A 19,647-nucleotide genomic window follows, 5' to 3' on the forward strand; every position below is an offset into this window, starting at 1 on the left:
GATACCAGGTACTTGCTAGCTGTGTGGGTGAAAATAAGGACTGCAGACTGGATAGGCAAACAGACGAAAGTACCATGGTGCAGGAAGTCATTCAACTGCAGGGAGTGAAAAGGAATGTGGTAGTGAAAGGGGACAGTATAGTCAGGGAGGTAGAAATTGTTCTCTACAGCCATGAGTGGGCGTTCGGAAGGTTTTGTTGCCTGCCTGATGTCAGGGTGAAGGACAGCTTGCTGCTGGTGACAAACTGGGAGCAGGAGGATAAGGATCCAGTTGTCATGGTTCAGAAACCAATGACACAGGCAGAATGAGGAACGATGTCCTGTTGAGAGAATTTGAAGAATTAGGGTCCAAATGAAAACACAGAACTTCAAAGGCAAAAGCCTCTGGCTTGTCAACTCAGCCCTGTGCACACAGGCATAGAGTCAAACAGATTAGATAATTAAACGCGTGGCTCAAAAATTGAGCAGCCCTCAGATTTTTAGATGCCTTCCTGGGGTTTTCACCGAGGCTGTGGCTGAGAGGCAGCAGGTTTCCTTCCCAGAATCTGGCCAGAGAAACCCACCCCTTCAGGAGACTGAAAGGGTACAGCTGCAGGAGGAGAAGGTGAGCAGCCGCAGTGTGACCAGGAGACTGAAAGGGTACAGCTGGAGGAGGAGGAGAAGGTGAACAGCCACAGTGTCACCAGGAGACTGAAAGGGTACGGCTGGAGGAGGAGGAGAAGGTGAGCAGCCGCAGTGTCACCAGGAGACTGAAAGGGTACGGCTGGAGGAGGAAGAGAAGGTGAGCAGCCACAGTGTGACCAGGAGACTGAAAGGGTACGGCTGGAGGAGGAAGAGAAGGTGAGCAGCCGCAGTGTCACCAGGAGACTGAAAGGGTACGGCTGGAGGAGGAAGAGAAGGTGAGCAGCCACAGTGTGACCAGGAGACTGAAAGGGTACGGCTGGAGGAGGAGGAGAAGGTGAGCAGCCGCAGTGTCACCAGGAGACTGAAAGGGTACAGGAGAAGGCGAGCAGCCGCAGTGTCACCAGGATGATGTGGGTCCAGTGCAGCAAGCGCTTCAATGACCTCATAAGGTCTAGGAAGGTGAGTAGTGAGTGGCACCTGGGTGACAGGCCTCTAAATCTGTAGACAGCAGTGTGCACACAAGCTCAGCAGACTGAGTGCCCGTACTGCTCACTCACATTGTCAGAGCGAGAGCCCAGACAGATCAATGAGATATCAGCCACCCTACATGTGGGATGACAGTGAGGAAGGAGCATCACCTGATACCCATCTCAGGAGTCCAACCTTTCACTAGTGAGAAAAACATGCCACTCAGCACCAGCCATGACAACTCTGTGCCACTGGCTGAGCAGCTGAGTCTGATTGCCCATCGCTTATATGTTTCACCAGTGCCTCCAGTAACCCTGATGGCTCCCGACTGTGTACACACCAGGTTCGCCCTGACATCTTCCAGATACTACTGTTCCCTGTGCCTGATGATTAAAATCCCAAGCTGCACAGTGAGGCCTTTCAATTGGCTCCCACATGAGATTAACAGCCATTTAATTGGTTGTGTGGCAGCTCTGGACACCCCAGCTCCCAGTGCAAACTGGAGACAGAGACTTTCAAATCAAGGTCACACCCTTTCCTCCCACTGCTGGCAATTGAAAATCTGGCCCTTTGTGCCCATCTTCATCGTAAAAGATACAATTCACATACCAGACAGGGCTAATAAGAGTGAGGAACCTCAGGTAATTAATATCGGCAGAGAAAAAGTATTGGAGAAACCAAGAGGCAAAAATCCAACAAATCCCCAGAACCTGATGGCCGATATGTGTGGGTTCTAAAAGAGGAGAAATTGCAGAGAAATTGGATGCACTGGTTATGATTTTCCAAAATTCCTTAGATTCTAGAATAGCAGATCAGCAGTTGTAATAACGCTACTCAAGAAAGGACAGAGAGTGAGAGAAATCAGAGAACGACAGACCAGTTAGCCTGACATCAGTCATTGGGAAAACGCTGGACTATATTATTAAGGACAGTTTAATAATCCACTTTGAAAATCATTGTACTGTCAGCAAAAGTCAACAGATGGAATTCTCTCAGATTTGCACTAAGTGCAGCAGCAGGCAGGGAAAAGAATGTTTTACCTGCCGGCCGAGTGGCGGCTTCTCACGCTGTATCATCCCAATCCCGCCTCACTAACCATGTATTCCCAGGAAACACATCATTTCACTGGTGGGCAGCCTCTGATTCGCCTGCCATGCTATCACTTCGCCACTTCCTCATGCTGGGCACCATAGTTAAAGTGCAGCCACACGAGCACCTCTCAGTGCTTCCAGCCCAGGACTGCTGCAAAGAAGACATTGTCCCGAAGGCAAGAAGACTGCAGCCCCCACCCTGGTTTAATGTTGCATCCCTCGAGTGCCTTTTGAACACGATGGAGGCCCACCATGATGTCCTCTACCCCCGCTCTGGCCGCAGGATAGGCAGCAACCTCACCAATCTGGCTTGGGAGGCGGTGGCAGCAGTGGTCAGCGCCAATGCCCTGCAAAGGAGGACAGCCACCCAGTGCTGCAAGAGGATGAATGATCTCCTCTGTTCTGCCAGGGTAAGTTACTCTTCTCATCACTCTCAACTCACACACTCACAAACCCATCACACATCCACAGAGACCTCACTCACTGCCAGCTCAAGGGACATCACCATTCACTCTCTCACACACACCGTCATTGTCCTCATCCCATCCATGGGACCACTCACCACCCACACAGGCCAGGCTTACTTATCACCTGGCCTGGCAGGCATCCTGCTTACACTCCCTCCATCTCTATTTATGCAGGAAAAGCTGGAGGGAGAGGCTGCAGACTAGTGGAGGGATGCCTAAAATCAAGGTCCTCACGAGTTTGCAAATAGAATCACCCAGCTGGTCGGTGAGGATCTGCAGTGTTCCTGTGCTGACGGTGAGGTTGGCGCTGCTCCGCCAAGTGAGGATCCAGCAGTGCAACATCCATCAGATAACCACACTGTGAGTGATGTGTCCTCTTTCACAGGCCACTGCCATGCACTAATTATCTCCCCTTGCTTTCACAGGCACATCTGCCAAACAGCCAATAGAGTCCATGACCCAGGGCGTCCAATCAAACCTCAAAGACACCTCAGAAGAGGAATCTGCAGAAACCCTAATTGAAGTCCCATCACAGCACTCACCCACACCCTCCACCAGCACAGAGACACACACTTCGGTAGGACCTAGCTTCAGGGTAGTCTCAGGGTTACAAACTGGTGAGCACATCACACTTTCTGATCCATAGCAGGCAGTGGCTGGGATTTTCCAGGTGTCCGGCACTCGGAGGGCTGCTGGAGGCCAGAATGTTGCTGAGGCTGAGTCTGAGTCAGATGACGAGCCTCTGGGCTCAGTCATACCTCGATTGCTGGAGCTGCAAAGACAAGCTCGGGAACATCAGGAAGGGATGTCCGCTGCACTCCTCAGATTGCAAGGCACCATGGAGGAATCCGTCTGCCTTCAGGCTGAGGTGATAGCGCCAGCATTTCAACGGATCTGAGTTCGATCGCACCCTGTACCTGTGGGAAACCTGAGATCTGGGCAAATCCCAGCGTGCTTGCTTCCTGGTTTTCCTGGTCCCAGGCAAAATGCACAAAGTTGTGTGCCTTTGCAAAGATGGCGTCTGTGATCTCATGGTTGCACTTGTGCCTGGAGACCATGGTCACTGTCATGGTCACAGGCAGTGGATGCCCTCCATGTCCCCGTGGCGCCAAATCCTGCAGCAGGTGGCAGATGAGACCGACCAGTTCTCTAGATATGCACAGCCTTCGGCAACACTGGTTCTTGGTCATCTGTAGGAATTACGAGCGCTGTCTACAGGCCCTGGATCTTGCTAGACGCTGACTAGCGTTGGCTCGCTGTGGCTCTTCAGCGGCATGCATGGGAGCCCCAACTGCCGCTTCCTCCTGAGGGTGCTGCTCCTCCCTCTGCCCAGCCAGGCACCTCAGTCAATCTCTTCTCCTTTGTCTCTGCTCTCTATAAACCATGAGGCATACAGTTAGTTCACCAGGATCCCTGCTCGTGATATACTCCTCCTGCAGGATGGAAGAGAGAGTTGCGTGGGTTAGCATGGGTGCACTAAGAACCTCTCTTGCTTAAGTCTGAAGGCCCCTTTACACATCCCAGACAGTGCTGGCTACCACTTAGATGGCCAGAGTTTAGTATGCTGCATGGCTGCCCAAAACCCCACCCACCTCCGCCCCAGTCCATCTGACCAATTGGCAGCAGCTTTGCCCACTGGGCTGCGTGCTGAGCTCTCAGCTCAGGCATAAGCATTCTCCTAACCCACGCTGCAAGGCTGCGCTGTTAGCTTGAACCATGGGGGAGACTGGTCCAAACCTGAATGATGACATTGCAAGGGGCTGGGAGCACCTCCACCAGTGACTGCTCCATGGCCAGCTTTAGCAAGGAGATTGTACAACGTGCCCAGTCGTCCAACTGTTCTGCAGTCTACTAAAACACTTATTAGTTTGCAGACTGTGCCCAAGGGGCTAAAAAGCTCTGGAGCACTTTGACACTTTCTTGCCTCTGCATTGCTTGAGTGGACAGATAAGCTAGAGGCCCAACTCCACACATGTCAATGTAGCCGCATCTGAACTGTCTCAGCTGCAGAGGAATGATCACTTTATACAAGATTTCCCTAATGCGTGGCTGCTCCCCTCCCCCCTCAATCCCTGTATGTGCTTGTGTGCTAGCACCAACCGCAGTACCGCCCTTGCAGCCCCCCCACCACGCCCCCCAGATCACCTCAATCACAGGGCAGCCTTGCCCCGGCACCGCACTGTCAGCCAGCCAGGAAATGTGCCTTGCCTGTGCCCTCACCTGAATGTGTCTTAACCTTGAGGTCCAACAGGCGACCCTCATGAGTGCTGCACAATGTTAGTGGGCACTCACCTCAGAGTTCCCCTCGAAGTGCAGCTCGCCAGGTGCACACCTAATAAGTGCTGTTGTGAAACACGTTGGTGTGTGCTGATGATCCAGTGTGGGGACATGATTCCAGTGAATTGGGCTTATAATGTTATGCAGATGTATTAAAATGAAGTTCCCGGCATGCAGTGGCTTTTGCGGGGTGCAGCAGGTGATTGTAAACTGGCTTCACAACATTGTGAAACCGATTTTCAGTCTTCCTGCCATATTGTCCGCGCATGCCCATGATGCTTGATGCTAAAGGCACAGAAAATTCTGCCCGGCATGGTTTTACAATACGGAAATCATGTTTGACAAAGTTATTAGAGATTATTAGATGTATCAAGGAGGGTTGAAAAAGGAGGACAGTGGGTGTAGTACTCTCGGATTTCCAGAAGGCTTTCGATAATGTGCCACACAAAAGTTAATACATAAGGTAAGCATTCATGGAATTGGGTGTAATTATATTAGCATGGATAGAGGATTAACAGACAGGAAGCAGAGAATAGGGATAAATGGGACATTTTCAAGTTGGCACCTATTCAGTTTGGTAGTAAGAATAGAAAAACAGAATATTTTTTAAAAGATATAAAACTTTTAAATGTTGATGGTCAGAGAGATTTGGGTGTACTTGTACAAGGAACACAGAAAGTTAATGTGCAGGTACAGCAAACAACTAGGAAGGCAAATGGTATGTTTGTCTTTATTGCAAGGGGATTGGAGTAGAAGAATAAGCAAGTTTTGCCACAATTATATAGGGCTTTGGGGAGACCACATTCAGAGTACTGTGCACAGTATTGGTATCCATATCTAAGGAATGATATACAGCGAAAGTTCACTACATTGGTTCCTGGGGTGAGGGGGTGGTCCTATGATGAGAAGCTGAATAAATTGGGTCTATATTCGCTGGAGTTCAGAAGAATGCCAGGTGATTTCATTGAAACATACAAGAATTTTAAGAGGGTAGACATGGAGAAGGCATTTCCCCTGGCTGAGGAAGCTAGAACATGGGGGCACAGTCTCTTAAGACTGCGAAGAGGAGAAATTTCTTCACTTAGAGAGTTGTGAATTTTTAGAATTGTCTACCCCAGAGGGTTGTGGATGCTCCATCATTGAGTATATTCAAGACTGAGATCAATAGATTTTTGGTTGCTTAGGGAATCGAGGGATATGGGGAGCAGGCAGGAAAGTGGAGTTGGGGTAGAAGATCAGCAAGGATTGTATAGAATGACAGGACAGGCTCAAATGGACTGAATGGTCTATTCCTGCTTCTGTCTTTTAAAGTCAGTGAGAAGAATCGTGGAATGCAATCTCCAAAACATCAGTAAAACTCCCCTAATAACAATAAGAAGTGGATTCTAATATGCTCAATCTTAATGAAACAGCAGTCCTGTCAGGTACACACCCTGAAGGTTATCGCCTGCAATGGTGCCTAATGCTTGTTAACTAATGCAACAATAATATCTTACATTTATCTAAGCAGCTGGAATGTAGAAAAAAGTTTTGAGACGCTTCACTAAGCCATAAGGAAAAAATGAACGCCAAGCCAAAGAAGGTAAAGTGTTGGCCTCATGTGATTGAAGACACGGCTGTCAAGGGTGGGGTCAAGAGTGGGTGGGATAGAAAAGGTCCTGAAGTCAGAAAAGCAAAGAGTTCATAGGGGAACAAATGATTTAAACACAAGGGTGGAATTTTAAATTTTGAAATTTGAGACATTGAGTAGCTGTGAGACATTGGCAGCATTCAAACCATGAAGGCAGGAACATAGTGAGGAGAACGTAAGGGAGTCAAGATGTGGGAAAGAGTATACCAATGAGTTAACGTCATAAGCTTACAGCAAAATCAGAGATGAAACTCCACTGCTGTGTTGGCTGGTTGTAGGTTGGCTCACTGCGCACAAGACTGAGTGTGAACGTGAGGCCAGGGTGATCAGCAGACATTACCATTGATGCCAACGAGGTACCTGGAACACAAAGCAGTGCAGATATTACTTCAATCACTATTAGTAAAAAGTAGAAATGTAAAGATAAGTGCACATGCAGACAAAACTTAAGTAGGACACAAGGATTGAGGATCAGTTTCTTTTGTCTGGCCATTTTTTTAGGGAATTAATACAAGTACCAGTAGCTATTCAAATAGTCGTTTGGTAGTACAGAACTTGAGTATCAATGAAAAAAGACACATGTCAAAGCTTTTCATCTTGCTCTCATTAGGGCATTTGCAAGAATACCAAATGTAAATGGAACAAGAATTTCTACTTCATAAGAAAGAGTGTCACTAACAGGATGCTGCCGTCAAGCCATAAAGAGGTTCTGCTTATCACACAAATGAGTAATGTGGTATAAGAATTCCAGCGCCAGTGATGCCATATGTCCCAAAGACTGGTGGATAGTATCAAACAACATGTCCCTTCGGTTGTTCACAAATCTCACAACACAGTGTCCAACATTAGATGTGATTCTGTGATAATCAATCCGGAGTATGATAAGAATTACACTGACAACCAATTTAAGACAATCCACTGGGCTCGCAGTGTGGAATTCTTAAGCGTGCTTGAAGCTACAAATATTAAAACACAGAGCCCTGTTCTTTGCAGACAGAAAGAGCATGTACACATGTTTCATGAGAACAAAACAGGAGACAGTCATTCCCTGGTTCTTTCGCCAGGCAATGCCTTGACCAGTCAGAGTCAACCTGTCTGGTTTGAATTTTAACAAAGCTTGGCAGTTACCTGTCTGTCATTAGTTAACTGGTGCATTCCCCAAACAGAGTTCACTTGACAAACAATCAGCAATCTCTTCTCATGAAATATAAATGATTGTTCTCTTTACGTTTGATATTCTTGTAACTGTCCTGATGAGTGACGAAAAGGTTCAGCATGTATCTTGTTTCAGCGATACACAAATACCAGGGTAAACAAGACTTCATTACTTAAAATTGTTTCTGAAGTGATTACAGTAAGTTAATTGGAGGATTTGTTTCGTTCTTATGTGTCAGCAAAGTGCTTGTTAATCATACTCGTCTAACATTTTCCCATATTCTCCATAATGAGAAGATTTAACAGATACATTATTTGTGACAATGAAACAGATTCATGGCAGAGAATTTTCTTCATGTGAGTGACATTGTTGAATTCAAGGATCTGTTTGAACTGTGTGCACTCTCATGTCGGTTTGAATCTGAATGTTCCAGGCTGCCAATCACACAGAAACAGTCAGCATCTCACATCATGTAACTCAGCCATATGTTGGCTTGTTTGTGGAATCAATAACACATGTCTCCGCAGGGGATTTACCACTAATAGAAATTCTGTTATGTACCTGGGTGAGACATAACAAACTGGCCTCTGAATCGAACCTCCGTCTTGAAATTTACCACCAGTCGCCCTTCTTCATTGATCCTCATGCTGGTTGGATACAAGGAACCTGCACAAAGTAGTCCAAACAATCCAGGTCCTCATTCAAGTTTCCAGATCTTAGGAAGCGATATCACACAATCATATTAAAGTAATAATTGAATTAGTCTGTATTCTACTAAGGAACTGACTAATCTAAAGGATTATTAGTCAAGTGCTTTATTCACTCTGTTTTCTTCAGTTCCCTTGTACAATACAGGCAGAATTCTTTAATGTTTTTGTTAACAGTTTCTATTATCGTTGGAGCCATCTTTCCTTGCCTTTTACAGCTTTTAAAAAGCAGAATCTTGGTTTTCGCAGATAATTGTTTTGTTTCTATTTACACACTAGCTGAGCTGAATACCCTCCCTCCTCTGCAGTTATCTTTCTTTAAATAATCTATTGTTTGACAGTTGCTAGATTGTCTAGATTGAACTCACTACCTACAAAGTGGTGGGGGTGAAAACGGTCAATGATTTCAGAAGGGAATTGAATGGGAACTTGAGGGCAGTCACCTTCAGGACTATTGTCATACAGTGGGGAAATGGGACTGACTGGATTTTTCAACAGAGAGCTGCCATGGACTTGATGGGCTGAATGGCTTCCTCTGTGCCATTATGATTTGACGGCAGTAGCTTCAGTCAATTGATTTGAAGGTACAATGTCAAATCAGTTAGATTCTTCCATATATACAACTTACACTACAAAGTGTCAGACCCCAAAACTCAAATAAGAGCGTTACCGACTGAGCCATTGTTGACACTCACAGTAATATTTCCTACTCTACTTAGCTGGACGAAATGTTATTGTGTAAGAGAAACCTGTATTCTAAACACAAAAATCGTCGCTGGGTCCAAATCCCGGAACTCCCTCCCTAGCAACATTGTGGAAACATTTTCACCACACAGATTGCAATAGTTGAGTAAGCAGACTCACCACTGCCATCTCAAGACTGGTAATAAATGCTGGCTTTGCCAATAATACCTATATCCTGAGAATGATGAAAAAAAATGTTCTGGCTACAAGTAAATGAAAATAAATAGCCAAATCTAAACAGGAGATATGAGGGAAGGCATAACACTGTCTGTAGAGGGAAGACCAGATATCACTCACTAGTAATTAATAAGGAAGGAATAACACAATTGGAATTCGTAAACTCTTATGGAAACATAATGCACTCATGCAAAATTCAGACATTAACCTGTTTAAACTTAATTCTATTACCATTGGAACCATATTAAGTACAAGTTTCTGATAGAATATGTTTAAAGTAAGATATTGCATGTTCAGTATTATATCTTCTCTACTAAGTCTCCAAAAAATACCAAGCTTCCAAAGTTAACTTATAGTTAATTTTTTACTCATTTTCTTTCTCTATGTTGTTGAAATCGTCCTATTCTTTCAGCATGTTCCAACCCATGATGTCAGATGTTGGAAGCTAATCTCCAGTGGCAGCACAAACCAGGCAATAGTGAATCAGTCGCCCACTCACAACTCCCTTCAATTTTCTTTTCCATTTAGTTCAGTAAAGATGAAAATTGGGCAGGATATAAAATGGATTGCCAATTCCTTATTGCCTGTTTTGCATTACGACCTGTTTTGCATTATCACCTTCCTTAGTCTTTAAAGTGTCAGTGTTACTTTGGCAACTGCTTGACAAGGCTCTTTGACCCAGTGACGTGATCTGTATAACAATGGTATTGAGGCCATCATAACAACTTTTTAACGAATAGATTTAACAAAATAAAAGGTAAAACAAGAGCATTTTAGTATTTTGTAAAATGTCCACTCATAGCAGATATAAAGTCTAGAGCAGCACAATCTTATCACACGGGACAAGTTGAGAGTCCTGCAGTGCAATGGCTGGAAGGACTGGTTTAGCATATTATGTAGAAGTTATGAAGAAATTGTAACACAGAAGTAGGCTGTTTGGCCCAGTCAGTCTATGTTGCTGTTTAACCTCCACCTGAGCAATAGTCCTGAATCCCATGTGCCTGTCTGTCCATATCCTTTTATTCCTTCTTCCTTCAATCATCGAAATGTTGACCCAGTCTTTGCTCACAAGCCTCTGTGCAAAACGTTTCTCCTGTTCTTTGTCCTAAATCTTGTGTATTTAATCCTATAATAAGATCAAGGTGACTTCCTGAAAAAGTCAGTATTTTAGACTTGTTTCTTCAAATTTATCAATATGCACCAGAGAGTTGTTTTGTTGGATGCATTATAGGGAGGGTTTTTAGGTGGATGGTTAGATTTGCAGCTCTATTTATGAACGTTTGTACTGGTGTGATGCTGCTGGCTGTTTATTACCACATCCCCACACAAATGGTAATGCTTTAATCTCAAATGAGCATTTCATGCAAATCAGAGGCAGACTGGCTGTGATCACAATTCTTCATTGGAATGAGAAGCAGCGTTTGAGACAATTCAAAGGCAGCAGTAATTCAGTCTTGTTCTATATAGGAAAAAGTCCTTTCCGCCCAAACTTCAACATGTCAAAGAGCAGAAACTCCAGGGTGGGGCCTGTTCAATTTTTTCTTTTGATGATTATGTTTTACATATCAGTATTGACTTGTCCTCCCTATTATTACATGTTGGAGGCAGCAGTTTGCTTTAAAATAGATATAGGCATTATAAACTTGACCATCCTCAGCCAAGAAACAGCTGGAACTGAACCAGCTGTACACCCAAAACTAGCAATCCTGACAATACTGGAGTGGATTCCTGAACATAGTGTGTTTCGATTCAAAACTATTCAGTCTAGGGCAGGCTTACAAACAAATCTGAATGTAAGAGTTCCTCAAAAAGGTTGTGAGTATGGGTACTCTGTAATCCAAGCAACTATTGAACCAGATTTTCTTATAAAATACCTTGTAGTTCTGCCTCAGGGGGGCTACCGATACCATCCTTCCACAAGATGGCGGTATCATACACAAAAGTGAGCTTCAGTTCAGATTGCAGGTCAAAGTGCTGCCAGCCACCAACAGCAGCAGGAGAGTGGAAGACATAGGAGACGAAAAGAGGCACGCGAAGTGTGACATACGACTGGACTAGGTTCAGAACCTACAAGTCAAACAGAAATAAAATTAACAACGATGAAGAGGAGAGGAACTGTGAAACTTAACCCACTGAGATCCATAAGCACCCTGAAGCATAATCAATGCTTCAGAGTGAATCCCTTTCCTTGGAAACCTGCAAAATTAAAAATAATGTTTAAATTTACTTAATCACAATATGAAGAACATAAGTTGCCTTTAATGGCCTGAAGTTCCCTCCATGGGCGCAAAAGGAAGTTGGACCCAGATATGCACCATATTCTTCATCCATTCTGCTGATATTCAGTCCTACTCATATTTCTTGCAATCTCATTAAATATGCCAGAATGTAAAACTGAACAAAAAGAAACATAGAACAACACTGGATTCACACCATGTATTCCCCTTCTTTTAAGCACGAAAATTAAAGTTTCAACTCATTACATCCAACATTCTGCGATCTTTTAAGTCAGATAGTTGATTTGTGCCCAAGTTACATGTGTCTCTGGGCACAAACAGAGAAGAAATTCAAATATACTGTTCAAATAAAAATAGCCACATTTAGTATAATATTTTGAAGATGGTGCCAATAATCATTGATTGTATAAATTCAATGGAACAGTGTACTTTTTTTGTCAAACATTCTTAAAAGACAGCAATCATCAAGTTTATACATCAGTCTCTGTTATGTAATCTCCTGCATGAAATTCAAATAAATTTAAATCAAGATAGAACATATTTTCAGTCCAATTGTTAGTGGATATAGTGGCAATATGAAGGAATAGCCTTGATCGGTTTCCTTTTACTCGTCCAAAGACACATGAATAACAGTGCACAGTCAATTCCAGACAGACCTTATTCCAGTTTGATTCTAATGCTACAGATTATTTAGGATGGAATAGTGGGTAGATGGCTAATTAAGCCACAATGTACAGCCAAGTGAGCTTGAGGTCCCCTGTTCTTCCATAAAATTAACTTCAGCGTTCAATAGGGTCATTCTAGATGAATTGTGAAGGAATGACTGAGCTGGTTTAGGAAAACGCAGGCTTTGATTGTGCATCAATGTAAATAGGATCCTCCAGACTCAACTACGTTAACCAGTTGCTCATGACCCAATGCCAACATATCCAGGCATCCCTCTTGACATACATTGATCTACCAGCAACACTTCCAGAACACTGGAACCAAGGCCAAGACAAAAGTGAATCTTATATGAAGCCTGGCGACTATCACCTGAGGCAGCAGAGCCAACACACCACTTGCCACTTCACTTGCCCTGGTCTACCTAACAGGGGAGTACTGCTCCTCAGCCTGGCTCAGGAGCTGCCACACTAACATGGTATATATCCCCCTCTGGGAAGCCACGAGGGTTATTTCTGGGATGGAACACAGCTCGAGTTGGTTCCTGTGCTAGCACACATTGAACCTCCTGATCATCCTCCTCAAAGAACACTACTGGCTGACAGCTAGCAAATCATTACCATTGACATAGGCCCTCAAAGAAACCCTACACACTCAACTGAAGTCCTGTAGTCCCTATTGGAACACACTCCCCACACTACAAACTGATGACAGCCCCGCCTCCTAATGACACACTTCCTTGTTAACTGAGAACATTATCAACCACAATCTGGTAAATGACCCGAGTGGTCAAGTCCCAGGTTTCAACCTTCCATGGAAAATCTCATCTGCTTGAGGAAGGGCCGGGGAAAATGTGGCCACTTGTTCCACGAGTGGAATATGAGGAACAGCTCAAATTGTGACTGTGGCCATTCAAGTCAGACCATTGCCCACATACTGAACTCCTGCTCTGGGAGATCCATTCCTGGTGACAGCACAACCATTCACATTGCATCAGTTGATGTCATTAAATGGTTTGTTAACCTCAATATCGAACTAAAACTGCTATACAAATAAAAACTGTTACAATAAGAGGCTGAAGTTCATACTTTTACTTTCAACTAGTCACTTTCTGACTGTTTCAGGAGAAACCAGAGGAGCCACAGTTTGTGTGTTGGATCAGTTTAGAGACATTATTCCATTGAACCTATCCTTTATTATTAACAATTCTGGGCCAAGGCTTAAACTATAAGGGACCTCCAAGATGAAAGTCTTAGGGGAAGGGAAGGTAAATTAAATAGTAGTTAGGTGCAACAAACTTGGGATCTTAAAGCATGATGGTTGTCGGGAAGGGAGAGTTAGGGAGGTAAGGAGTTATATTGATTTGAGGTTCGAAAGAGTTAGAAATGGTGCAATGAAACTTGTGTTGGGAATTTTCTCAGGGGTTCTCTTGATTGACCAACATAACTGAAGGCTTGGAGCGTTCAGTAAGGATTGAAAGTAGTGAGAACTTTACTGGCTGCAAACCAATAAAGCTCATGGAACTCTGATGAAGTGGTAACACTTTATAATCTCATATTAGTCATCAACCTTATGCTAGGTGGTGCCATCTTTTTTGAATCCAAATTATTATTAACTCATTACAGTATGTTCAGGCTGGTCAACAGGTTCTGTGATGAGGTGCGCGTGCACCAGTAATGCTGCACTGTGGTCTTTTCTAGGGGTGAAATGCTGGTTGGTCTCACACCGTATTGTGTTACTGGTTAACAAATGCAGCTAACTTAGGCGAGTCCCTAATTTCTTAACTGAATAGAGAGAGCTGGAACAGAACAAGCCAAGTATATGGCTCAGTCTCATGACTATCTCAGTTGTAGCTCTGCTGCAATAAATCTTAACATACAATGTTCAGCTGCCTGCTTTAAACAAAGATCCACAATGTCAAGTTGAATTAATAAAACACATAAAGCAAATCTTACTGATATACATGTACACAAAAAATATATTTGCATCCGGATTTGTCAAGGCTGTTTATTTTTGCAATTCTCTTTGAACCTCAATTCAGTTAAGGGGTATTAAAATTATGTGCCCAACACTGAACTCACAACTCCACCCACACCCTGCTGGGTATCAAGATTTCAGGTATTGCCCATTCTGATTATTATATTCATTTATATTAAAATCATGGGGAGTTTGTACCTAAATATCTGATAAGCTTTACAGCAGATGGCAACTCGGAGTACATTATTGAAAATTATTTCTTTAATCATTCACGTTTTAGCTAAAACTGAACACTTTACCCTGGAAATTACTGTGAATGACATTAGCAACAACAGCTGCTTAGATTTATATAGCACCTTTAATGGAATAAAATAACCCAAGATGCTTCACAGGAGCATTATAAAACAAACAATGACACCAGGTCACATAAGGAGATGTTAGATCAGATGACCAAAAGTTTGATCATATAGGCTGGTTGTAAGGAGTAACTTAAAGGAGAAAAGTGAAGTAAAAAGCAGGGAAGGGTAGGGGCGGAATTTCAGATCTTAAGGCCTAGACAGCTGAAACCACAGCCACCAATGGTGTAACCCTTAAAATTGAAGATGCTCAAGGGGGCAGAATTAAATGAGCGCTGATAGAACTTTAATGTAATTCTACCTTTTCTGCTACTTTAATAGAGCTGTTTATTCTAAAAGGCCAGATAAGAATAACTATACGCATTTTTATATGGGTTTGAACAAATCACCTAAAAGACAATCCATTTTACCTGTCCATCAGTGCCGATGGTGCCTCCACACTCAGTCAGAAGTTCAGACATGTCATAGTAGCTTGTGAATGCCCAGAGACATGCTTCAAGATTGAGGTTACGGTAGAATCGAAGAGTACTAGCCGAACGCAAAGCAGTGTTGTACTGATATGGAGATGTTTCTCCAATCACCTCAGGGTTCTTTGTGGCATCATTAATGAAGCCATAACGAGTGGAGACTTCATTATGATCCAAAAGATTGGAACATTTATGGTTACCAACCCGGGTGCCATCTGGGCTTAAGGTCAACTCGAAGTTGGACAGTGGCCTAGATGAGATGACAGGGAGCATGCCTGTAAATTAAAAGACAATCAGTTAGCACATGCTACAGAACAGATCATTCTAACTGCACATGGATTACACATGGATTTGCAGCAAATATCTTGGCAAAATCTACACTTTGAAGTACAGGTCAAGCATCCTTTGTTCGTAAACCCAAAAACCAAACACATCCAAAAACCGCATTCTTTTTGAACCTCAACAACCTTCAGCACGGGAAGTCGACTTGCTTGTCTGCCCAGTTTACCTTGTGAGTTTTCTGGTGAACATGTCAAAAAGAAACTTATTCCAGGTACCCTGTATTTATTATTCAGTGATACACTTTGCTTTTCCAGCCATTTTATTTACTTTAATCTATAGCTATCCTAGGCTTAGGCTATAGTAACGTAAGTTTATATGTGTTATTCGAAAGCTGAAATTATCCGAAATCCAAAATGCAATCGGTCTGAGAGTTTTGTATAAAGGCTACTCGACCTGTAAAAGGAACCAATGTCAGAGGGAAAGCTCAGCTGCCAAACAGTTGGATATTTTGATTTGGCTAATTCAGACTACAGTATTACATGCCTGATGGATTACACTAAAACCCTTGAGCTTTATAACCTGCTAATAAACTACTTCTGGAATCTCTGTGGCTTCATTTCAAAGAGGGCAGAATCCTATCTTTTTATCTCCCAGATGGCATTTCAGGCTGTGGTCTTCCACAAGTCTGCATTCATTTTAACAAACAGGAAAGCCGTGGGCTGGTGAGCACAGAGTTGGAAACTCCAGCCTCCATCTCTACTTGTCATCAGCTTTTTCCCCGATTTTGGTAATTTGCTATCTTGTAAATCATTACTGTCTGGCACAGCCTCCTTGAGTTCCAATGCCAGTATTTCCTTGGATACATTTCCAAATGCCCTTTCATTATTTCACTTGGAGACCTCGAATGCACTACCAGCGTAGCATGAAAAAAATAAGGGACTGCACAAATCTCAATTCTAAACTGAGCAAACCATTGTGAAGGGAAGTCAATAGACATGAAGAAGTTGAATAGCTGGACAGATATAGGCCAGAAATTTTTCATTCGGCGTGCCTATTAAGGCTCTTAAGCAGCTAGTTGATTTGAATTTTTCGCTGCCTATCCAAACGTCCGGTTGGTGGGCGAGCAAAAAGACCGAGCAGCCTTTGCATATTATTGGCGAAACCTCATCTATGGGCGGGATGAGGTTTCGACCAGTGATTAAAAAAAAACCTTTTACACTCATTTTTAACATGTGATAGAGTCACATGAGGGGACATATTTTCATTATGTTTAAAACCTTTATTTTTATTGATAAAAATCTTCAGCTCCCTCAGACAGCTCTGTGCCTCAGGGAACTTTTACTGCGCTTGCCCACGCACATGTGCGAACTTCATTGCTCGCACTCCACCCGCCCCACCCCGGCAGCGCTGTGCGCTGCAGCACATGCTTCACACTGGCTGGCCGTTAACTGGCCCGCCAGCATGAAACCACAGTCACGGCTTAATCGCGGGCGGCAGTCAGTTTCCCGGCCGCTCCCGGGGCCGCCCGCCACGCTTCCCTGATGAGGGCAAAGTTCTGCCCATAGTGAGTTCATGTAAAATTGGCTGTTTATTATAATCAAGACTAATCTCTTTTGTGATGATGCAAATCTTTATTAATTATGAGTTGTTCATCAACATCACAAACTGTGGCCTGAGCCACGAGTGTCATTACATTCTCAACATGCTTGTTTCACTGGGCATCATCTCTGCCTGAATAATACCATCGCACAGTTAGTGCATTCATAGCAAATCCCTCCCTCTGCTAACTTACTGAAGGCAATAATCGATTTAAAATAGCAGAGAGAGTAATTTGGCAGAAGGGTGGTTGACAGCATTGTTCACAATAAATTCTTGAGTCCTAAGATTACTTTCTGCATCAGCAAACTGCGCTCCAAAAGTTAATCCATTTCTTCTATTTTTGATGTCAACAGGTCTGCTGTGTTATCCATTTTTATTATTGACCATCAGCTGTCCTAGGTTGCAGGGATGTGTTTATGTACTAGTGTCATGATTCATCAACATTTATTGGCAGACTGAGGCCTCCTGTGTCCAACTTCTCTCCATGTAGAAATCCACCTGTAGCAGTGGAATCAATGGGACTGCATGTCTAGCGGGTGTATAGAGGGTGGCAAGGGCATTCTGCTTGTTTTGTAAAACTGCCCAAGCTGAATTTCCATCCCGTTCTCTATTGTCAGCTTCCTCTCGCTCTGTATTTTTTTGATAATACCAATGGTCCTCTAAAGTTTACTCTTATGTTCATTCTAAGCTTGAAATGTGCCACCCTTCACCTTCTTTTTCCTGACATTGTTAAAGCCAATCTTTTCCAAGATCTCAAAGCTGCAGAAAGCCTGAATGCATCAGGGCTTTCCTCCTTTCTTTTAAAACCTAGCTTAGTGCCAGCTAATCACTCTATTGTCATTTACTGCATCTTCCTTTTTACTGTTTTAGCCTTGGCTTAACTGTACTATGAGCCCTGGCCCTTTACTTGTTCCTCACTAAATATGAAAATAAAAATAAACTATAAGTCGATGTATCTTTTTTAAACAGTTGCTGACTTTGTGTTAAAAATAAAAAAACTGCCGATGCTGGAAATCCAAAACAAAAACAGAATTACCTGGAAAAACTCAACAGGTCTGCTGAGTTTTTCCAGGTAATTCTGTTTTTGTGCTGACTTTTTGTTATTCACATAAAATACCAACGGTTCAGGAGCTGGCAAGGCTGATGCTAAAGACATCAAAAGCAATGAGAAGAGGAGATGGTGGAAAAGGACATTGGACAAACATAACAGTAAAGATACAGTTACCATCCATGTGAGGCATTGTCACAGTGAGCTTGATAAGGTTTGGATGGTCAGGGTCGTCTGAACCAGTGTAACGCAACTTTGCAGAGAAAGGCTCCGCGCCAACTGCTCCTGGAACACGTGGCTGGCAAAGACCTGGAAACAAGAACCATGTGGAAATTTCCAGCTATAATCACATAAACCACCTTTCCTCATGAATAGCATCATTGAACCAGCAAGCCTTGAGATACTGTTTAAAGTATGGTGACCAACAGCACCACTTCTCCACTGTTGGAATTGATGGATAGTAAGGGAAAAGCAGTGTAGAAACAATTTTTGTCTTGGTGTTGTGTAATAATTATTGCTAATTTTATTATACAAATGGATTTTCAGAACTTCTTAACTCAGAGAATCAGGATTCAAAAATAATTTATAAGAGTAGAATTCTTTTTTTAATCAACACAGTCTTCAGAAAGATAAAGGCAAAATACTGCGGATGCTGGAAATCTGAAGCAAAAGCAAAAAAATGCTGGAACATCCCAGCGGGTCTGACAGCATCTGTGCAGAGAATGACAGAGTTAACGTTTCGAGTCCGTATGACTCTTCTTCATAGCTAAAGAGAAGTGGAAACGTGGTGAAATTTATAGTGTTTAAGGGGGGTGGAGCAGGTGATGCTGGATAGAAGGCCAGTGATAGGTGGGGGCTAAGGAGAGATTGCCAGAGATGTCATGAACAAAAGGACAAAGGGGGTGTTAATGGTGGTGGTACTGGCTAAAGGAGGTGCTGATGGTTGCATTAAGGATGGAAAGCAGAATGTGGTAATAGCCAGACAAGGGTAAGCACTCTGGAAGGAACAATATGAACAAGTGACAGATGGCCCTTGTGGGAGTGGGGTGGTGGGAGGGGAAGGTGGTGGGAAAAAAGATCGAAAATAGGATAAAAGGAGGGGATAAAACAATGAATAAAAATGAAAATAAATAAAATTAAAAATAAGTGGATAAAAATAAAAATAAAATAATTAAAATGAATATGCTCCTCGGACTGCTGTTCTCGTCACATCCTGAAGTCCACACTCAGTGCCAAGTGCCGCCATATTAACACACTCGACCTCTCCCTCCAGCAGCACAAATTCACCCTATCTCAAAGCTGTCCTTGCCCCCAGTTTCATTTTATTCTTCGTCTCATTCGACGTCTTAACAAGAAACGTTGTCTCTTTCTTTCAGGTGCTAAGGAATGCAAGCTCCAACAACTCATTGATACCAACGCCCATCCCAGAACCTCCACCCCTTCCTATCCCTCTGACCCCATCCCTTCTTCTAATCCCAGCCCTTGTCATGTATTCACCATACCCCCTGACCTTCCTCTCTATGATGCTGAATGTTCTGTACTCAGCAAAGGACTCAGTTTCATACCCTTATACCCCCATCTTAATGCATTCCGGGCTCAGCACGATGCTGAACTCTTCTTCCGCTGCCTTCATCTCCATGCTCACTTCTTTTTTGGGCAGGAGTCGTCCCCCCATTCA

At 43.4% G+C, this 19,647-nt stretch overlaps 1 protein-coding gene across 1 annotated transcript in view; it reads right to left on the reverse strand.

Moving 5' to 3' along the window:
* frem3 (Fras1 related extracellular matrix 3) overlaps positions 1–19,647 on the reverse strand; it is a 417,152-nt gene that overhangs the window by 12,081 nt on the left and 385,424 nt on the right. Inside the window, exons 15-19 of the mRNA XM_041178465.1 lie at positions 18,147–18,278; positions 14,984–15,315; positions 11,215–11,407; positions 8,274–8,378; positions 6,789–6,916 (exon numbers count right to left, since the gene is read on the reverse strand). Coding sequence (XP_041034399.1) covers positions 6,789–6,916; positions 8,274–8,378; positions 11,215–11,407; positions 14,984–15,315; positions 18,147–18,278 — 890 coding nt within the window. The remainder of the gene's footprint in view (positions 1–6,788; positions 6,917–8,273; positions 8,379–11,214; positions 11,408–14,983; positions 15,316–18,146; positions 18,279–19,647) is intronic.

This window comes from Carcharodon carcharias, chromosome 1 (genome assembly GCF_017639515.1).
Source record: "Carcharodon carcharias isolate sCarCar2 chromosome 1, sCarCar2.pri, whole genome shotgun sequence".
NCBI lineage: Eukaryota > Metazoa > Chordata > Chondrichthyes > Lamniformes > Lamnidae > Carcharodon > Carcharodon carcharias.